Genomic DNA, 22,159 nt, shown 5'->3' on the forward strand with positions numbered 1-22,159 from the left:
CTGGAGTTCGAAGTCTGGTTCATGGCTCCCCAGAAAGAGAAAGACATGGACATACTGGAGCAGGTCAAGTGAAGAGCAATGAAGGTCCTATGAGAAAAGGCTGAGAGATGGGACTGTTTAGCCTAAAGAACAGAAGGCTCAGAAGAATCTTATCACTGTACATAAATATCTGATAGGAAGGTGTGAGCAAGACTGCGTCAAGCTCTTTTCAGGGGTGCCCAAAGAGAGAACAAGAGGCAATGGGCACGAATTAAAATACAGTGTCTCATCTGAACAGGAGAAAATACTTTTACTCTGGTATTTTACATTGGCACAATCAAAAGCCATCTGGATGTGGATCTGGGCAACCTGCTCTAGCTGACCCTGCCTGACCAAGAAGGCTGGACCAGATGACCTCCAGAGGTCCCTTCCAACCTACATGATTCTGTGATTCTGTGTTTTTCAGTAGAACAGTTTTATTCACAATATCAGCTTGATCCCAGTCTACACTTCAACTTCCACAATTTTTTTAACCATTACTCTGCATGGGCTTTCAGCTTTCCTTTTTAAGTTATAAGAAACTATATATAAAATCCTCTCGTACTCTTTGTATTCACTTTGTATTTCACATGCAGCAGTAAGAATTCATGTGCTTGACCCAGCATATAACAATTGACACAATAATACAGAACAGGCATGTACGTGATTGTGTCAGTAATTAATAAGCAGAAATGTGAGTGGGATAACTTAACCTCATGCAATATTGTCTTCATAAAATTATCTTGGAGACCCTTGGGTCTTATGGTCTTAGATCTCTAATGTTTTGTTTAGGTTGGGCTTAAAGCAGAGACTCTTCAACACTAGGGCCACTGCTGTAGTGAAATAGTTCTTGAAGTTTGTCACAGTTTAGCCCCAGCCCAGCCAATTTCAGCAGCAGTTGGACTCCCAATTCTGCGCTCCCCTCCCACCCCTCCTGGGAAAGAGAAATGAGGGGAAAAGACTTGCAGGTTGTAAACCAAAACTACGGTTTTAATGACATAATAATAATATACAAATATATGAAATCACGTACCCATGCCTCAATGACTTTATGTCACCACAAATGCTGCAGAGCAGACACAAGGGAAAGGGTCTGAGGCTAGAGGGGAGTTGAGTTCAGGAACTAGATTCAGGAATCTAGAACACACAGATCTGGGATCGGGGGCAAACAGACTAACAAGATCCTCACTGGAGGTTGGCCATAGAAGAAGAGGAGAGAGACTCGCATGATCTCTCAGTTTCATATTGAGTCTGATATATACGGGATGGAATACTCTGTTGGTCAGTTTGGGGTCACCTCCCCGCGGGTGTGACCTTTTTTGCCTCTCTGACTTACAGCCACCTACGAGCTCAAGGATGGACTTGGTACTATAGGAATAAGTATAAGCAATGGCCTTTCTGCATAGCAGTGAACCATGTTATCAGTTCTAGAGAGGAACACTGTCTGAAAACCATGCAGTTAACTTTCAGAAAATGAAGTTACTTAGGCGAGACTTAACTAAGTCACGTTAGCTCAAACCACAACACAGTTACTTAGGCTATGTCTTTTACTTGGCATGGGCAGTCCTAAATTATCTGAAGGGGGATGGACTATCTATGGATACTTATAACAACACAATCATGGCATCTATCATTATCATTCTGGTCATGCCATGTTTTAGTTGTTTCTGACACTAAACATATGGTGGTTTCTCTCTGTCTTCTCTTCTTTTCAGTCTTGAATCCTTAAATTTTGAGGTGGCTGCCATACTTTTGCCTGTTGGTAATGAATGGATAAATTCTTTAGCCTGTAACATGAAGGCTACCTTCCCTACTGGTCGCAGATGGCAGGAAGTGATTTTATTGATTTGTTAGTACTTAGCTAGAAGAATTAAATCTAGCAGTAATAATGTGGCCAGGCCCTGGGACGAATCACCACACAAGTTAGTGGAGGGTCTGTGTCTTTAACTGAATGTTACATTATCATATTTAACAGCCCTTCATAGTGCTTTGCTTATTAGCACCACTTTAATCTCCTCTGAGCCATCTGTCGGTCATTCAAGTTTCAGTTTCCTTCATGTGCTGGAAGAGTTGAGAGACTTCACTTTCTGAGCTGAACTTGGACATCGCCACCGAAAAGTTCTGGTGGTCAGAGTTGTGCTCATTATTTTTTTTCTTTTAAATTCATGTTATCACATTGTGCCCTGTGTCTCTTGGGGGGACACAAGCAGATGGCTGCAGTAATTCCTCTCAAATTCAAAGGGTCACAAATGTTCATAGCTCTCAGAATTTGTGTGAGAGGTATTAGTGTGGCTGTGTCCCTCTCCCTACTCCAAACCTGGCAAATTTGGCAGCAAGAAGCATTGAATGCTGCCAGCATAGATTTTTTTTTTTTTCCTTTGGTTCATGCCCATCAGACGATCTCTCTAGAAACCAGAGCTGTTTCCATGCTGTGACCCTGGCAGAAGTGTGACTGAGAGGTGTCAGCGTGTGTTAGTGGTACTTCACATTTTATTTGGAAGTGCAGTTCTCTCCGTATTTTGGCTTCGCATTTCTAAGTAGCCTGGATAACTTCATGCACTGACACGCGTGCATTTACAGCAAGGGACCCTTCAGAGATACAGGCACGAGTTTCTGGTCAGTAGATCACATGCAGATGATCTCCTGTGGAGAAGGGCTGTTGTGTTCATTACCGGCTCCCCAAAATCAAGTTGCTCAGAGCTGGTAGATGAGACATTGATAGGGAAGCTCTCTCTGGAAGCGATGTTTTGTTTCATTGTGCGTTGGCCCCTCAGTTGAGCAGTTGGCACTGTGGCATCCTTCATGGCCAGTCTTGGTGGGGCAGAGCAGTGAAACGAGAGGGTCTGACAGATGAGGAGAGCTAAAGAGGCCTCGCCCCCCAGTGGGAGGTGTGGGAGCACCAAGGCACGGATGCCACTGCCTGGGTGTGAAAAGCAGGAGCTGGAACAGGGGCTGGAGCTGGAGCAGGGCCTGGGCTGGGATGGGCAGGGCTGGGGGTGGGCAGAGCTGGGGCTGGGCTGGGCTGGGCTGGGGCTGGGCTGGGGCTGGGCTGGGCTGGGCGGGGGAGGGCTGGGCGGGGCTGGGCTGGGGCTGGGGCGGGGCTGGGCTGGGGCTGGGGCTGGGCTGGGGCTGGGCTGGGCTGGGCTGGGCTGGGGCTGGGCTGGGGCCGGGCCTGGAGCTGGAGCAGGGGCTAGGGCTGACGTTGGATCAGGGGCTGAAGCTGGATCTCTGGCTGGGGGCTGAAGCACAGGCTGAGGCAGGGACTGAAGCTGGATCAGGGGCAGGGGCTAAGGCTGGGGCTAGGCAGGGGGTGGGCAGAACTGGGGCTGGGCAGGGCTGGGCTGGGCTGGGCTGGGCAGGGCTGGGCTGGGCTGGGCTGGGCTGAGCTGGGGCAGGGCTGGGCTGGGCTGGGCTGGGGCAGGGCTGGGCTGGGCTGGGCTGGGCTGGGCTGAGCTGGGGTAGGGCTGGGCTGGGCTGGGGCTGGGCTGGGCTGGGGCGGGGGCTGGGCTGGGCTGGGCTGGGGCAGGGCTGGGCTGGGCTGGGCTGGGCTGGGGCGGGGGCTGGGCTGGGCTGGGCTGGGGCAGGGCTGGGCTGGGCTGGGCTGGGCTGGGGCGGGGCTGGGCTGGGGCTGGGCTGGGCTGGGCTGGGCTGGGCTGGGGCAGGGCAGGGCAGGGCTGGGGCTGGGCAGGGCAGGGCTGGGGCCGGGCCTGGAGCTGGAGCAGGAGCTTGGGCTGACGTTGGATCAGGGACTGAAGCTGGATCTCGGGCTGGGGCTGAAGCACAGGCTGAGGCAGGGGCTGAAGCTGGATCAGGATCAGGGGCAGAGGCAAGGGTTGGGGCTAAGGCTGGAGCAGGGGCAGGGGCTGGGGCAGCGGCTGGTTCAGGGTTTAGGGCTGGATCGGGGCAGGGGCAGGTGCTGAGCTGCGGCAGGGTCTGGAGCTGGAGCAGATCTGGAAGAGGGACTGGGGCTGGATCAGGCTCTAGGGCTGGATCAGGGGCCGGGGCAGGCAGCGCTGCCGACCGTGCGGCGTCGGCGAAGCCCCTTGGACTCCGCCTCAACGGCACGGAACCGTGGGTCCCTCCCCCTCCCCGCGCCAGGCTCGCCGCGCGGAGCCCCCGCCCCGCCCCCGCGGCCACCGGAGCCCTGGGCGCCGGCGGGATGGGCTGCGGGCGGCGGCGCGGCACCCCCCGAGCTCGCTGAGCCGCGCAGACAAAGGGAGCGGCGGCGGCCGGGCCGGGGGGATGCGAGCGACCATGCGAGGCTGGGTCTCCGCCTCCTCCGCTGCTGCCAGAGAGCTGCCGGCTGCCGCTCGGAGGACTACACTGTGAAGGGGCGGGGGAGAGGCTGGCTGGCTTGTTTTTTGCTTTTTTTTTTTTTATTATTTTATTTTTATTTTTTTTTTCCGCCGTGCAAAGGCGTAAAGGAGAGGAGGGGAGAAAATGTCTTCTTCGGTGGGGCCCCGCGGCCCTCGGCCGCCCACGGTGCCCCCCCCGATGCAGGAGCTGCCCGACCTGAGCCACCTGACAGAGGAGGAGAGGAACATCATCATGGCAGTGATGGACCGGCAGAAAGAAGAGGAAGAGAAAGAAGAGGCCATGCTCAAGTAAGCAGCCACCAGCCGTTCATTCTTTCGGGCGCCCATTCGCGCGCCGCGGGCGGGACCGGGCGCTGCCCCCGGGACCCTTCGCCGCTCCCGACCCGTAACTTCGTCCTGAGCCCCCGGGGGAGCCGGGCAGAAACCCGGCCGTGGGGGTGAGGGGCGAGGTGGCATTCCTTTGGGGGGTCCCCAGAACCCCGCCTCTGCCAGGAGGGGCCGCTGGGTGGGGTTTCCCCTGCCGTGCGGGAGCCTCGGCGGGTGCCGTGCCGCTGCCCGGCCCCGATCGGGCTGCGCTGCCGCCCGCCGCGGGGATGCAGCGGCTGCCCCCATCCGAGCGCCGAGCCCCCCGACCCATCCTCCCCGCGATCCATCCTCGCTCCGAGCCCTCCCCACCCATCCTTCTGCCCGTTCTCTCTCCGAGCCCCTCGATCCATCCTACCCCCTATCCTTCCTCTCTCCGAGCCCCGCGACCCATCCTCCCCCCGATCCATCCTCCCTCCGAGCCCTCCCCACCCATCCTCCTGCCCGTCCTCCCTCCGAGCCCTCCCCACCCATCCTCCTGCCCGTCCTCCCTCCGAGCCCCCCGACCCATCCTCCCTCGGAACCCTTGGTCCATCCTCCTGCCGAGCCCCCCGACTCAGCCTCCCCCCGATCCATCCTTCTGACGAGCTCCCCGATCCATCCTCCTGCCGCCCCATCCTCCCGAACTATCCTCCCGCCGCGCCCCCCGGTCCATCCGTCCCCCCGGTCCATCCATCCCCCGGTCCATCCCCTCACTCTATCCATCCCCCGACTCCATCCATCCCCCCGATCCATCCCCTCACTCTATCCATCCTCCGACTCCATCCATCCCCCCGATCCATCCCCTCACTCCATCCATCCCCCCGATCCATCCTCCCGGCACCGGCTCCCGGGAGGGCAGCTCCTGGCAGGCATCTCGCTGCGGGCACAGCAGGGCGGTCTTAATTAGGGAATGAATGTAATTAGTCGCACTGCTCGTTACAGAGAGGAAGCGTGTGTGCGTGGTGGCGGGACGGAGGGATGCGAGGCTCATCCCGCTGGATGGATGCGGGGAGTTCGGGGTGTGGGGAGGTGACATGGTTGGAAACTGTGTCTCTACAGCCTCTTTTGAACCTTTTCTCGCTCCCCCAATCCTTGCCGAACGGCGCATGTGACCACGTTTCCAAACCTCCTCGTCAATAGGGAGGCTTCAAATGTAACGCTGCCAAATTGCCTGCTGCGAGTGATGGGAATAAACAGATTGAAGCCGTGGCCTGTGGAGGAGAACCAGGGTTTCTCCTGTTCGTCAGGCCTGTTCGCTCCAGGGGGGAGCGGTGGGAGAAGTGGTTGGAATAGTGCAAGCCTCTGACGTTACGCAGACCCTCCCTCCCACGGGAGGTTTATCCTTACCTCACTGTCTTCCCATGGCATACACCTGTGCTTGGAAGGGATGCTCTGAGGGTGTGACGCGAGCTGGGTGTTTCTTTTGGCAGCATCGAGCGATGCAGGGGCCAGCTCTTCGCTGTGGCTTTCTCCGACCGATGGAGAAACGAAACCCCCTCAAGGCTCTCCGGCTTCGGCCCCACGCGCTGCGCGTGGTTAAGCTGGGACAGCATTTCAGTATAGGAGGATTTTGCTGTCTCTGTCCCTTCCCAGCGGTGCCTGGCTCTGAATTTTTACAGGGGCTGCTAGAGGCGATTGCACCGGTGGGTGCTCAGGCCCAGCTGCTGGCATTGCGTAGTGCCGACGAGCCGGCCGGGAGCGTGGCGTCTGGATCTCAGTCCAAGAGGAAGAGTTCAGTTTGCTGTTGCTGTTCATTTCGTGGGGGGTGTGGCTCGTCCTGGAGGTGGTGTGACTGAGAAGAGAAATGTTTTGTGAAAACGCATTGTGTTAGTTATGTGGGGAAACATAGGTGAAGGTTCCCTCTCTCTTTCTGTTTAGCAGAAGAAAATTAAATAAAGGAGTAGCTCAAAGGTTCGGAACTACATTTATCCTTCTCCCATTCCTCCAGTACAGCTACTTCCCAGTAAATATTTAGCTTTTATTCTGTGAAGAAGACAGCTGCTTCTATGATGATGTTGTAGAGCCATACTATAAATCTTACAGTCACTGCAAGAATGAACTTTTATTGGCAGAGATAGTAATTTCTCAGCCCTGTTCTTGCTTATGTGGGGTAGAGGATAAATTTTTCTCCTCTGCCTGCCCCTATTCCCCCCCCTTTTTTTTCTTCTGCTCTCTTTTTGCATTGGCACTTCTGAATTCTGGACTGCTACTTCCTTTTCTGTGAGATTATGGGAATCTTCAGCAGTTTTACTAAATGAATTTAGGACACTTTAAATACAATTTGTAGAAGAGGTAAAATATTGTGCTTTGTGAATTCAAGTTGAAATTACTTTGTATTAACTTCAAAGGTCTGTGATACCCTAAGTTAAAAGTTTGTTTCCTTACAACAGTTCTTTCAAATCATGAGAATTAACAGTCTAGGCTTTCCGTTGGTCTGAGAAGTTGTGATTTTAAGTAGATTTTTTTTTCTTTAACTAAAGAGACGGAAATTAATAGAAAATACACAAATAAACTCACAAACCTGTATACTCACTTTAGCCATATCATTGGTCTTCAAAAATTAGGTCACAGCAAATAGTTTTTAGATGGATTATGATTCAATTCTGTATTACAGATAGCCAGTAGATTTTTATGCCAAGCACCTACTCTTATAAGATAGGATTTTGAGACAATAATTTACTTCCATGATTTTCTAGAGGTTTGTTAAAAATATACAGTGGTGCTATCCAGATGACACATCTATATTCTAAAAGTTATATATCATCACCATCCCTTCCTATTATCTTCAGTAAAACTCTTTTGGATTATCCCAGTGTCTCAGCAAAACAGTCACCAGCTTTCATTTAGAACCACCTGGCAGAGAAATGTTTCCCTCTGTAACACCCACGTGCAAATCTGTAAGGTCCCCTGGAAGTGAAGCTGATCTGTGTTCCAAACTAGGCTATATTCAATCCTGGGCTGATCAGAGGCCGGATATGTGCTGCCTCATGAATCATAAGGGCTAAAAAGGGTGCAGCGTTTCTCTCTTGTTCTGGATGTCCTGATAGCAATAAAAGTTTCTAAAACAGTACCTGTAATTTTCGTTTCCAGCACTCATGGCAGAAAACCATGGGAAGAATTATTGGTTAAACTGCTGTATTCTTCACATGATGATCATAAAATTGTGGATCCAAGGGAATTTGAGGTGTCTCTGTGAGTAGACTAGATGGATTTCAGGAGGAGTGAAAGAGATTAGGGCCATCGGTAGAGAGGCAGTGTCCCTCTCCTCCAGGTCTGTACATCTCTGTCTTCCTGAGCCCTGTTTCTTACTCTGCTAAAAACCTTCACGTAAAACCTCTCTGCCAGTTCGTGCTGACATCAGCACGTACTGCTGTATGCCAGCCTGGGAGCAGGGCGCTGTTACAGGGAGCAGGACTATGGACAATGTAATGCTTTCTCTGCTTGCTCTGGAGGAAGGCAGAAATGGATGCCTCTGTTTTAAATCACCTGCTTGTCTCTTTCCAGGTTCTTGCCCTATTTCTCAGTTTATTGGGCTGAGTTTCCCACAGCTAACAGAGCTTGTCACACCCTTAGGATAAAGACATGCAAATTTTACTGGCCAGTGTGAGGCTTATTTCTAGATATGCCTGGTTGGTGCTAGAGAGCTTGTTCTCCCCTCACCATTCCAATATAAGATTTCAAACCACTGTGTGTGGTGTTTGTGGAAGGGGAATATTCTGCCATCCTATGACCTGTTGAATACCGTGGGGCAGTGTCTTGAGGAGTTAGAGCTTTTATGAAGTTTCCTCCTTTTTCTTGTTTTATGTATCATGGCATGAAGAACACTTCAGTGTTAGCTGATTGCCTTGAAATTGCCTTTACATCCGAAGCTGAGTTTTGCGTTGTTGCTCTAACGGGGCGGTGCCACTATGTATTTCTGAAAGCACATCCATCCCTTCATGCAATGAAGTATCATCCCAGTCTAGTGTGTGGCACTGAAGATTCAAGTCTGCATAAACTGTCTGCCTCTGCCCTGGACAGGCGCACACTCTCCTGGGTTGAAAACTGGTTGGATGGCCGGGTCCAGAGAGTGATGGTCAATGGAGATAACTCCAGCTGGAGGCCAGTTACAAGTGGAGTTCCTCAGGGCTCAGTACTGGGTCCAGCTCTGTTCAATGTCTTTATCAATGACCTGGATGAAGGCATTGAGTGCACCCTCAGCAAGTTTGCAGATGACACTAAGCTGGGAGGAAGTGTGGATCTGCCGGAGGGTAGGGAGGCTCTGCAAAGGGATCTGAACAGGCTGGACTGCTGGGCTGAGACCGATGGCATGAGGTTTAACAAGACCAGATGCCGGGTCCTGCACTTGGGGTACAACAACCCTATGCAGTGCTACAGACTGGGGGAAGAGTGGCTGGAGAGCTGCACGGAAGAGAAAGACCTGGGGGTGTTGGTTGACAGCCGTCTGAATGTGAGCCAGCAGTGTGCCCAGGTGGCCAAGAAGGCCAACGGCATCTTGGCTTGTATCAGAAACGGGGTCACCAGCAGGTCCAGGGAGGTTATTCTCCCTCTGAACTCAGCACTGGTGAGACCGCACCTCGAATACTGTGTTCAGTTCTGGACCCCTCACCACAAGAAGGATGTTGAGGCTCTGGAGCGTGTCCAGAGAAGAGCAACGAAGCTGGTGAGGGGGCTGGAGAACAAGTCTTACGAGGAGCGGCTGAGAGAGCTGGGGTTGTTTAGCCTGGAGAAGAGGAGGCTGAGGGGAGACCTTATTACTCTCTACAACTACCTAAAAGGAGGTTGTGGAGAGGAGGGAGCTGGGCTTTTCTCCCAAGTGACAGGGGACAGGACAAGAGGGAATGGCCTGAAGCTCCGCCAGGGGAGGTTCAGGTTGGATATCAGAAAAAAATTCTTTACAGAAAGAGTCATTGGGCACTGGAACAGGCTGCCCAGGGAGGTGGTCGAGTCACCTTCCCTGGAGGTGTTTAAGGAAAGGGTGGATGAAGTGCTTAGGGACATGGTTTAGGGAGTGTTAGGAATGGATCCAGTGGGTCCTTTCCTAACCTAACCTGGTGATTCTGTGATAAGCGCTCTGATGCTTACCTGGTGCTGAGTAGAAACGGAGGCAACTTAGGTGCAGTCCACAAAATCTTTCTGTAATGGTGCACCTGAGGATGTGGGTGTTCCTGTGTATCTAGGGCATGTAGGAATAGAGCATGTGAGTGCCTTGGCTGCTGAACTGCTGCCTGTTTGGGAGTAGGCAGAAACTGTGTAGTCAACTATTTAAGTCTTCTGAAAGACCAGAGAATAATACAGAACATCTATAATGATGCCCAGTGCTGTTGTCGCAGCAGTGGCTGCTTTCCTAACATGCAGGAGACAGGTAGTGTTGCTGCTTTCAGCCACCTTGGGTGTAACAGCCTAGTAGTTATGAAGTGGTTACTGAAGCTCAGTACATTTGCCAGCCTGAGGAATTTGCGTCCTAGAGAAGTGTCATTACGTTGTAACTTGATGGAAACAGTTTGGCTCCCCATACAGAGACAAATAAAAAGTTTATGAGCCCAGGAGCCTAACTCAATATCAAGCCCAATAGATGAGGGGCTGTCTTGTTCTCAACGCTGTGTAGCTTTAGTTTACTAGGTTCATTAGAGAGGCTAGCAGGTAGTTGAAACCTCAGATCTTAAGAGAGTTATTTCAAGATTTGCCTTGGGAATGGTGGTTAATAATTATGGACAAGTCGATCCTAACACCCTCTTTTGACTCTCTGGCTTGGTGTACAAACTTGATTTTAGTAAACGCATGTCTCTCTCTAGAATCAACAGGGATATTGGAGCTGTTCACTTTGCAGGGCTGTCAGATCCTGAAGTCACTTGCATTGGTGAGAATCTCTGTTTCAGAGACCACAGGATAACCCCTCTATAGTTTCCTTTGTGCACCTGGAAGCATCCATCCTGAACTACTAGCTGCCTAACTCTGAAGATTAGCAGACTGGCCAGGAGGCATGTGCTCTTAATCATTTTCTTGGAGATCATGTTTCCACTCTCAATTTCTAACACTTGGGCCAGACCTAGTGTTGTGGAAAACGTTGAATACTGCCCAAAACACAGTGACAGCTGCTGCCACCCTTACTTTGTATAGTCCTTATGGGCAAAATAAGGAAGCAGAGTTCCAAGACCTTCTTGGACTGAGTGCTGTAAACCCCCAATGATAACTGTCCTTCCATAAACAGTAGGGAAGGGAGAGGTAGGATCATTCTTCTTCCCTTCTCATGAAACTGGGCCACTTTTCAGAAATAAAAGCAAGACGCAAGGGGCCATCAGGAAGAAGTCAGTCTTTATCCTAACTTGAGGATAAAGGATCTAAAGCCTATATTTAACCCCCCTGAGAAGACAAAAGAGGAAATAAGAGTTCTGGGAAATGGTTGTGCATTTGGCACCAGAGAATTAAATGATAAAATAGATAAGCAATATCAAGAATCCCTTTTGCTTGTCATTTCTGTGGTCCCATGAATCTTACTGTTTCTGCAGTGGAGGAGGAGGAATGGAGGATGCCCTCACCTATGCTGCACGAAAGGTTTTTTTCTTCCTTTGTGTTTCGAGGGGTTTTGAACCACCTCGTTTCAGTCTCTGTGATGGAGCAGGGATCACAGTGCAGGTTGCTTACTGTGTGCTTGTGTAGTTTAAGCCCTTAGAACCACCTGGACTTATTGTTTGAATATTGCCTTGTGCCTCTTCCTGGCAGTGCCAGCTCTGATCCTGATACTTGAGTGTACAAACCCATGGTGAAATTATTTTATTCCTGGAGGACTGCATTTTCACAGAATCAGAACCTATGATTCCTCAGGTTGAGGAATTTCCTCAAAAGCTATAGAAAAGCAGAAGCTGATAGGAGAAGACAAACAGCAATAAACATCCCTGCCATGTTCTAGACATGGACTTCAGATCATTGTCTGTTGAAATTTTGGAAGGTCTGAAGTGCAAGCTTTTGTCCACAGCTCTTTTGTGGCCCCAGTTGCAATGGTTTTATTGAAATGCACAGGACGCTATTTCTGTGCATGCATCTTCCCACGATTCTCCACTTGATACAAGAAGCCTCCAAAGCTTAATGCCCAGTTTTGTCTGACATTGTACTAATACTTTCTGACTCAGAAGTCTGTTAGTCTACCAATTCATGGGCATTATCTGTGCCCTGCAGAAGGCTGAAGACAAAGACTGGGTGAAAGAACATGATCTCTGAGCAGAAAATTCTCAAAGTACGGAGTTATAATAAACGCAGATCTTAAAAGGAGTTACGCAGAAGAGACGTCTTCTCTAGAGGGAGAAGGTACCCAGTCATTGATTGTTTTTCTGGAAAACAGCAGAGGGAGAACAACATTAAGAGAGATTTGAAATTTTTGATCTTGTCAATGCCGTTTTATTTCTGAAGACTCACGTGACGATTTTTTTGCATCCTCGGATACATGAAAGCAACTAACAAAGATGTTGCGTGCTTCCTTCATCAGGCGATTACTAAGAATTTTAGGACCTGAACTTAATACCTTAAGAAAAGGCTATTTAAAAATGCTACCACCCTTGTATTCATGCTTGTTGGGATGCAGGCATTATTGAAGGTGGAAAATTACAAAATTGGAATTTTCTTTGTGGTTGGCAGTAGTTAGCGCCAGTTATAATTTCTAGCCATTTTTACCCTCTTCATACTGCTCACTGGTGCCCACTGCTTTTGTCTTCTTCCCCAGGCCTACCAGTTCTAATTAATAGGCGCTAGCATACAATTACATTTTGGGGAGAGGAAAGCTTGAAAAGCTTGATTGCCTACAGTTTGACTCTAGTTCCCGGTGGTGATAAAACATATAAGAAAATCTTACGTAATCAGTTACCAACATAGAGTGGTTTCATTTTGCTTTTTGAAATGACATGCATATAATTTACAATTACTGGAATGATTTACAACTGATCAGAGCTTTGTGATTTCCTCCAGTCAGATCTGTATATTGGATCTGTAAGGATGCTGATAGCTTATCAGATCTCTGCATCTGTCAAGAATTGCAATTGTTTTTATACTTCACAGATCCGGTGAAATATTTTGCAAGTTTTATGGTGTTGCCTTGTTTGGGAATCTAGGCAATAAATGTTAGCCAGAGCTATTTTTTGTTTTCACAACAAAGAGCAGAAAAGAATACCACTATCATTTTGCTTTAATAGTTACTTAGGTAAAAGAATTTGCACAATGGGGTAGGCTAGTGTGTTTCTTCACATTTACAACTGAAGTAATAATCCTCAAAATTTGATTCCGTATCAGATACTTATATCCAGAGAGAGTTTTATAGAAGAAAGCTATGTTCCAAATATATTTTCTGGCACTGTTACAGAGGGAAGAAAAGCTAGTTGCAATTTTCAGAACAATAACACGCACAGAAGCACTTATGCACTTGCCACTTCAGAGGTATGAAGATGCACTGTGTGATGCATGGCTATTCCCAGACAGTTCTGGGTTGAATTAGAACATCTATTCTGGCACTAATTTCTAAGTTTATTCACATCAGGTGTGTCTTACTGTCCGTGTCAACCCTTTGTGTACTTTGCTTATGATAAGCATTGTTAATACTGTTGAAAATAGGGGACCGTGTCTGTCTGTGTATGTTTTTTTCACATATCTGTAATAAAAATGGGTAGTGTTTGAAATCTATGGGTTTTTTGTGTGTCTTTCCTGCGTTAAGCCCTCTTGGAATCACTGAAGATCAGCGTATGCTCCAAGAGTTGATTTTGATCAAGTATGAACCTAGCAGATAGAGCTACACATTTTAGTGGTGGCAGTGGTGGATCTAACGAATTCACTGTTTCAAATTTTGAGGATCTCGGGTGTAACCAAAGAATATTTTTATTTTTGGGCTTTAGATAAACACATTTTAGTTAGAATGGTGATTAAAATGCCTTGTGTCAAAATACAGTTTTTAACTTTAAGGTCCTTAATTGAGAGTGGTTTTTTTTTAAACCTTATTATGTGAAATTTATTAAGACATTGATCATGAATGGAAACCGTCCCAACCACACTATTTTAGTGTAAGTACTATTATATTGCAGGGAAAAAGTCGTCTGCTCTTCTCACAAGTAATGGAGCGCTCTGTTTGTTCTGAGAATTGCTAATGGAAGTCTTCACATGCTTGAGTGACCTAAGTGTGAAGTGTCTTCTCAAGTATTTCTCTTGGTTACCAATATTGTACACTCTGAATTGATGAAACGAAGAAATTATGTACCCAGAAGTCTGTCTGCATCTTATACCAGCAAGTCTAATAAAATATACTACATTCTTTTACAAACTTTGGCTTCTGAGCCTAGCAAGAATTACAAATTTCACAGCCACTGCTCATGAAAATGTTGTCTACATTTTTGTAAAATATGCATTAATTCTAAAGTCTCTGAATATACTGTGAAGGCTTACAATGATATAAATAAACTGTGGTTTTGTAATATTTATATTGATGCATGTTTCTCTTTCCAGATATTTAGCAAACCTACAGTCCTATAGTGTACAAACAATCCAAAGGTTTAACTATGGACTGTTTGCATCAGTATGCATTAATCATGTGGAAGTCTTCTACAGATCAAATAATTAGTAATAAGATTTTGCAAGAAAAGACAATGAGGCAGTTTATGTAACAAAACCACATTTTGGAGCTGGATGATTGAATATGTTTAGTTGTGTTTTGAGTCATGATTTCTTAGTATAATTGTCTTCTTTTGATGATTCCATTGGTCTTGGAAAAAGCATCAAGACCAATGGAAAACCAGACATAGTAGCTGTCTGAGCTTTTTAATGTCTTTTCTTTACACGATTTATTTAGCATTTGTATGTACTAAGAAAGCAGTCAAGAGTAATTTTTCATTTATGTTCATTATTCTCTAGGTTTTTAATTAGCCTTTCACGTGACTTTATTTTCAAAACAAAGTCATTGCACTTTTGCGTATTTGCAGTATTAACTTTAGAATTTTTGACACTTGACATCAGGAGACCAGATTTTGTACTGATTAAATGAAATTGCACAGCTGTAGATGAAAACATAGTGTGAAAGCCTGAGTGATAAAGGGACATGAACAATCTACGAATATTTTGGTTACTTTAGGTGATAATTCTCCTTGGTACTGTTACTTATTGCAAAAATTTTGACACTGCATAACAAACTTCAGCTATACAGTTGAATGTTCTGCTGGCTCTGTGTTTTTAGCGGCAGATGTGGAACAAGAAGACAGCTGGTTGATGGAGTGTGTGGTGCCTGAAGCTAGGCAGTTGAGAAGAAAGGACAGAATTTATGGGAATTCTAGATCATCCTAGTTTAACTCTATTGATTTTGGCCTTGGATATACCTGCAAAGTATCAGAGTAATGGGTTTGCACTTTATGGATGAGAAGCGATTTTGTATGTGTATGCATGCTTGTGCCTAAGAATATGGAACCAGGCTGTACAGAAATATGTACAAGTAGTTTTATGGACTTTAATTGCAACATTATGTTACTTAGCGTTGCTTAAAATATGCAGAGTGCATTGGTGAAATTTGATCAGCAGCCGAAAATTGGGAACAATTTTGCCTGCAGTCGTATCATAGGGATGGGTGACACAGCTGAACAAGTTGCTGCCATGGACCAGCAAAACATTTCATTGCTGTGGTCCTGTGCCTCTGCTGAGTTTGATTAACTTTGGTGAATCTCTGCCTTGGAACAAGCGTCACTGGAAGCACCTCTGTTAACTGGAGTGTTGTTGAGTTTATTTAGATGGGCTATGACCCTGTAAGTCTTGTGTTTTGCAGAAAGAAGCACATATTTCTGAAATGCGTTCTGTAACTGTTCAGTTACTCCCTGAGTTTTCTGTAGTAGACTTCAGAAAAGTGAAACCAAGGCATGACTACCTACATTTCTGCAGAAAACCCCTGTTTATCACTGTTCAAGGTGTATCTGCATTTTTTTAAAATTACTTTGTGTTCTATCTGCCCCTAATCTCCTGCAGTTTTAATTGCACATTTTGTTTTCCTTTGTTTTCTCCAAAATCTGTTTTTCAAAATACTCGTAGAAATGAACTGTATTCACTCAGAGGTGGAGATTACGGAGTTATATGAATTGATTCTGGTAGGGTATATGTAAAAAGTGTGTAAATCCCTTTGAGATTAAATGCATGGTACATTTTTCTTTTATTTCAGAGCAAAATTAGATATTGATTTTTTTTAATGAGAAATCTATTCTAAGAATATAGAACCTCAGTAACATATTACATGATTCTTGTATCTTGTGTTTTTAGATGATTTGATATTGATAGTAGTTTATAAATTTAAAAGCTCTCATGTGTATAAGCAAAGTATCTTAATAATGTATTTTGCAAATTTTTTTGTAAAACTATATTAGTGTAAAGCAAAACATCCCCCCCTTAAAAAAAGTATTTTTCAAACAATTCTGGCACTCACTGTAAAATGACTTTCAGCAGGAACTGTTTGGACTGGACCGACCATTTCAGGGAACCAGAAGTGAATTTACAGGCTTGTTTACTAGCAACATCCCTTTTTCTGGTGTGGAAGTTTGGAGTCCTAAGCTTGTCTCTCTCTGAACAAGTTTAAATGGTCCATGTGGAAAAGGAGTTCCAGTAATATGGTGGCTGAGACGATGTTCTCTCTTTCATCCAACGAAGGTGATCTGATTCTTTCTTTCCTGGTATTTATCCTGTATGGGATCAAAAGGAGAACAGCAGTGACAGTACTGCTTCCTACTATGAAGGGGGCTTGTCCTCTTATTTTTCACAGTTTGGCAATGCTTTTAGCTCTCTCCTTGTAGAATTTATGATCAAGGATGTTCTTTTCTGTCTGCATTTAAGTGTTTGCCATATATCTCTGAAATCAAGACCTTGTTGGAGTGATTCATGGTTTCTGTCACCTTCTGTTGGATTACTGCAACATATTGTACATGGAATTACCTGTGAAGATTGTCTTGTTGATCTCATACTGTGTCTTTTTACGTTTCCCTCTGCTTCATATTGCATGTATTTCAACTGAGACTACAGAAGGAACCCTTATTAGAGAAGACTGGGAACTTCCAGATACAGCTTTATCGGAGGGGCCCCAAATTTGACAGCTTTCTATGAAAGCAGAAGTTTGATGAACTTTCTGCGAGGGCAACTCACTCTTTATGTGAAAGTTGCAGAGGTGGAAAGGAAGTAATCTTCCTGGCAATTTACTTAATGGTGTAAAATACCAGGTGTTAAATTTTGAAGACAGGCCCTTGCATGTCTGGCATTCATAAATAAAGCAAGAAAATCAATAAGTGACTTCAGCAACTGCCACCCTTTTGACTCCCTTGTCAGAGGCCAAGAACTGAATGAACAAGAAAATTAAAAGTGTTTTCCCTGCAGGAAAGGGAAAAGTGGTTTTTCCTCCAGGCCAAAGCTGAGGACGCTGAGAGTACAGGAAGGCTTTTTTTTGCTATATTACCAGAGTTTGTCTGAATCCAGCAGTGTGCAGCTTTTTATGCTGTGAAGTCTTGCCCTTCGTATTTGATATCAAGATGTTTGTCCTTCAGAGAGCTGCACCCCAGGGCTATCAGCCTCCTATTTTTTATTAGTTCCTGAAGTGGTTTTTGTTACATTTTGTAAACCTGGAAGGTACTGCTACTGTCTGTTCACTAGAAGACAATTCAAATTATGCACTGTAGTACTGTGATATATTGTAATCTTCCCAGCTGAATTCTAAACCAATTTATGGTGCGTGTGTCTTTATCTCACAGTATATTTTTCATTAAGGCTTTCAACTTTACTTACCTTCTCGATGTTTAAATAATTGTGGTTACACTGATGTATGTTACATATATATTTTACCTATTATAGACAATATATGCAGTACATCAGAGTTCAGTCTGTAATATTTTAGGAACACATGCCGTTTATTGTTGTTCCTCATTCCAGGCATTATAATCATGCTGTTGATAAAACCCTAGACAAATCAAGTTAAAGAGTCATTCTGTACATATTAAATTGCATTTCTGTTTAAGGTGAGCTTCCTGCAAAACGATAAGGAAACTTCAGTGTTATTCAGTGCAAAAGTCATGCTCAATTCATAAAATATTGCTCAGAGGATGACTTGTGGTCAGTGTTCAGCGATACGAAGCACTGTCCAGTTGTGGCAGAGGGTCTCTCTGCGCTGTTCCTGGAGGTACAGTGGCAGTATGGAAGCTGTGCTGGTGTCTCCCAGGAGAGGATTTTGTTGTCTGAACATGGGTGTGTGCTACTTTTTGAGATGTCCACTGGTAACCCTCCTTGTCTTCAGGAGGGAAGAAAGGGTGGGAAGCTGGTTGCTGCTTTAAACCAGGTTTTACAGCAGTGGGCAGCAAGGAGTGAAAGGAGCTTGGGGGCAGGTGGTGGTTTCTGTAGTTGACATGGAGTTACCTTGAGCACATCATGTGTGGGTATTTCCTCAGCCGGAAGCGGTCCCTGGATCATCTGGGTTTCATTGCTGGATATGGAAAGCAATGGCAAAAGCTTCAGCTCAGTCGATGGGTTTGATTGGGTTTTCACACCTGAGAAACAGCTGGCCGCTTTCTCTTGATCCCTCCTACCAGATTTTTGAGCTCTCTCACAGATCTGTGTGGATTTTTCAGAAGATCTTTGGGGAGCTCTCATTTCTCAATTACTGTTATGGCTGTTGAGGTAGAAGTATGTTTCCCTTCATGTAAGAAGCACTACCTTTTGAATCTGAGTTGTTGTTAAACTGCCATCAATTAAAACAAGGATTTTATCAAACAAAAGTGTTCTGTTTTATTTTATTGTGCTAGTCCCAAGTCTTGTGCTAGCTAAGGTGTTTTAAATGTCCTCACAAGGTAACCACCAGATTAATGAAAAAAGAGTACAAAATGGTCAACTTTTTACATTGTGCTGGCAAGGCTATTCACTAGAAAAACTATGGTTGCTTAGTTGCCATGGGAGAGGAAAAATGAGGAGAGGAGAAGATGAGAGTACGGGCTATAGCCTTGTGAGGGGCAGCAGGAAAGGGGAAAGCATGCAGCAAGTGAGCGGGAAACTGTAGGAAAGTACTCCTATATGTCCTTTAAGGCACAAAAAGTTGGACTGAGGCTATATAAGCAGGGGAGAGATTTGAGGCAAAGGCTGGAATTAGCTGGGATGGGAGTCTGGAAGGAGGCTGTGAGTGATGCAGCTGCCTGTTTGTCTAGTGCAGTACAAGCATAAAATAGCACTTCTGCACACTGAGAATTGGGTGATGAAAAATGATGGATCCTTTGGTAGCAGACCTGGAACTTGTGTGTATTTATGTGTCTGTTTCACTTTGGGTTTGAACTGGAGATGGTTAAGCACACGAATCTGGAGGAGGTGAACATTTATTTCCAGTATGAAAGTAAATATATTGGAAGGCAAGTAGAAAATACAAAGGTTCAGAAATGCTCAGAGTGTGAACCGGCGTCCTAGTTGTAAAGAGGGGAGTCTGGGTCACTAGTTTCAGACACTTGGGGTTTGGCAAAGCTGCTTTCCTAATCTCAGGAAGGTGCAGGGAGAGCATCTGGAAACACAGGTAGCTTGACTGAAGAAGGAACTGGACACCTTGGTGTATTTGATTTCAATATTCCCAGAAATCTGGTATTTTGTAGTAGTACCAAATTACTCTTGGTCTGCCTCTAAGCTTCTCATTGAGTGGTAGGACCATGTAAGAGACCTGGTCTGGTTTAACAAGGAGAGTGGTTAGGTCTCCTTCTTGTTTGTAGTTGAGGACTTGGAAACCCAGCTCAGCCACGTCTTGGAGTTCCTTAACTTGATTGTAGTAATGCAAATTATTATTCTTCAAAACCATTTGCTCTGTTAACTCAGTCTCAGAATTTTTGAGGCCTTTGAATATTTGGAATTTGCTTTAATCTTATAAGAAGAGTGTTCCCTCTGGTTACGAAAGGGCTCCTGCTGTCACAGGAGCTGTATGACAAAAGGTTGTGGAAAGGTCCCACACCAGGAGTTTACCTTCCTAACATAGTAAGCAGACAAAAGGAGGTGAGGTACAAAGAGCACAAGTAGATCAGCTGTAATGCAGCACTAAATGTTGTGTTAGTCTCAAGGTTAATAGGCAGGGTGCCACGTCCCCTGTGTCTGTCCAACCTTGTCATCTCCAGCCTGACGTATTGGAGGTTGTGTGCATGTACATATTAATTTGTGCAGGCTCTGTGCCTGAGGGAATGGTGTGTGTTTCTGTGGTTTTGTTTTTAATTAAAGATGGCATCTCTGCTTTTTTGGGTGGGTGAAGAATGGAACTAAAAGGAATCAGCTCAGTGGAAAGAAAAAGAAGTAAAGGATGTTGAAGTTTGAAGCAAGGCTGCAAGTACAGATAAAAGACTGAGCAGGTGAGAAGAAAGGAGAACAGCTGGGGCAAAGAGATCGTTGTACAGCAGAGACCTTAATCAAAACTGTGGAAAGTGCTCTGAACATGTAAAGGTCTCTGCTTTGCTGAATCAGCAGCTGCTCTTGCCTAGGAAATCTCCCTAGTCCTTTTCTTTATTTTTTCCCCAGTGCCACACTCTAGTGGGCAGGGATAACTCTTTGGTCCCCAGCCAGTGTGTGGAGACCTCCCTGGTGTCTCTGTGTGCGTGCATCTTGCATACAGTAGTCTGGGAGACAGCACTAGAAAGCTTTGTTCCAGTGTTTAAGATAAGACAGGTGGGTGCATAAACTCATAGGACACATAGTTTCACTTGGGATGAGCAAACCTGATGGTAGGTGGTCTTATTTTACTCTCCACACTCCCTGGTATCGGGGGCTTGCTTGCCCGCTTCTAGCACTGATCCCACCACCTGGAACATCTGGCTGTTCCTTTCTGTATTTTCCCCAGTGTTACAATGGAAAGGAAGGGGAGAGAGGAAGGAGCATTTAAATCCTATAGAGGTGGCATAGAAGTCTCTGCTTTGATCCTGCACTGTCTGATCCTACATCCTCTGAAACAACTGGAGAACAGAAGAGGAAATTTCCAGCTCTTTATTGCCCTTCTTTTACTCAATATAGAAGGCCCCATTTGACTACAGTATGAACCTTATTTTCATAATTAAAGATTGTCACACAGCAATACTGTGATTAACACAGAACTAAACCGTGACTTTCCTGGGCTGGTCTAGCTCTTTCTTTTCTAGATGCTGGAGAAAGTAATGAGTTTTCCAAAGAGTGATGAGAAACAGATAATCGGTAGTGTGGTCCTGTATCTTGGCAGCTAGAAGATGGATATGAAAGATGCAAAGAAGTATTCCATTTGGGAGGGGTGACTGCAGCAGACAGTCTTGCAGTAATCTGAAGTTTTGACTGTTTTGGATATCCTTAAGAATAGAAGGATGTGGGCTTTAATATGGAACAGGCATCTGCCCCAGTGTGCTTGGTAAGAGGTGCACAATGAAATACATGTAATTATGCCTTCACAGCTACACAAACAAATGTTATTGTTCACAGACTGCTGCTGACCACAAATGCGCACACAAAGAGACAACCACCCAATCTCCCCTGCCACAAACAACCCATCTCGAACGTGTGATATTCATTAGCCAAAAAAAAAAAAAAAAAGGTAAGGTAGAGGAGAGACACAAGTAAGTAGATGTGCTGGGGAAGAAAGCAGAAGGTGCTAGGATATCCTGGTGTTTGTACGAAGGAAAGAGACGGATATTTCAAATTTGAGATATGTTGCAGCTTGGGAATTGAGTTTTTTATTTCTTTCTCAAATTACAGGGGAAGCACCCTGATAGAAACTAAATTTTGATATCAGCTATTTGGTTTATCTGTGCTATCTTGCTTCTGTACCAAGGTATCAAGATACGTCTGCTAATTTTGAAATCTGGAATTTCAAGAAGTCAGATTGTGGAAGCCATGCTGTGATACGTTCTTGCATATCTTTGTGGTCATCCATCACAAGAGCAGCACTATTAATGATACTGTTCTTCTGAGAATACTATTTCCCCCCATTCTTTTAAATTAGTGTGAAATACCTGAAAGGTATCAACCCTTGATATTGAATTATCTAACCACAGCTGATAGGCAATACCCAGAGCATGTGCTGGGATCCAGCAGTTCTGGAGGAATCACTTTAAGATGATTCAATGATTCGTTTCCCATGTCTTTTGTGCTTTTGATTGAACTTTGAGGGTAGGGATCTGCCAGAAGTGCTAACTGTGATGGAAGTTTGCTAATTCAGCTACGTGTTTGCCAGAAATTACAATCAAGAGTGTCTTACTTTTTTCAGAGGGGCACTGCAGTGCTGTGATGCTGAGTGTAACTGTAGCTGGAGGACTTCTGGCAGCCAGGGACAATTATCAGTCATTGTCATCCAGAAAATTTGTCATTGTTCTGCTAGTGCTGCTCTGAGATTCGTACTTCTTGATTTCACTTTAAGAAAGAATCAGTCTGGATGTGAAGCTATTGAACAGAGATTTGAGGTACAATTAACCTTTGTGTGCTGCCACTCTGGAGAAGCTGGAGTCTGCCTGTACCTCGGGTTT

The 22,159-nt window shown here is 45.7% G+C and overlaps 1 protein-coding gene across 48 annotated transcripts in view; it reads left to right on the forward strand.

Annotated features, from left to right (window-relative positions):
- The first annotated feature begins 4,169 nt into the window (after positions 1 to 4,169).
- Positions 4,170 to 22,159, forward strand: part of RIMS1 (regulating synaptic membrane exocytosis 1) — a 327,910-nt gene continuing 309,920 nt past the window's right edge. For 15 of the 48 annotated variants that reach the window (XM_054060998.1, XM_054061000.1, XM_054060973.1 and 12 more), the window contains exon 1: positions 4,173 to 4,622. In XM_054060998.1, the coding sequence (XP_053916973.1) occupies positions 4,459 to 4,622 (164 nt within the window). In that variant the 5' untranslated portion in view covers positions 4,173 to 4,458. Of the gene's footprint in view, positions 4,623 to 22,159 lie in introns of all 48 variants that reach the window. The other 33 variants (XM_054061001.1, XM_054060979.1, XM_054060991.1 and 30 more) reach the window with 6 other exon arrangements.

Source organism: Cuculus canorus, chromosome 3, assembly GCF_017976375.1.
Source record: "Cuculus canorus isolate bCucCan1 chromosome 3, bCucCan1.pri, whole genome shotgun sequence".
Taxonomy (NCBI): Eukaryota; Metazoa; Chordata; class Aves; order Cuculiformes; family Cuculidae; genus Cuculus; species Cuculus canorus.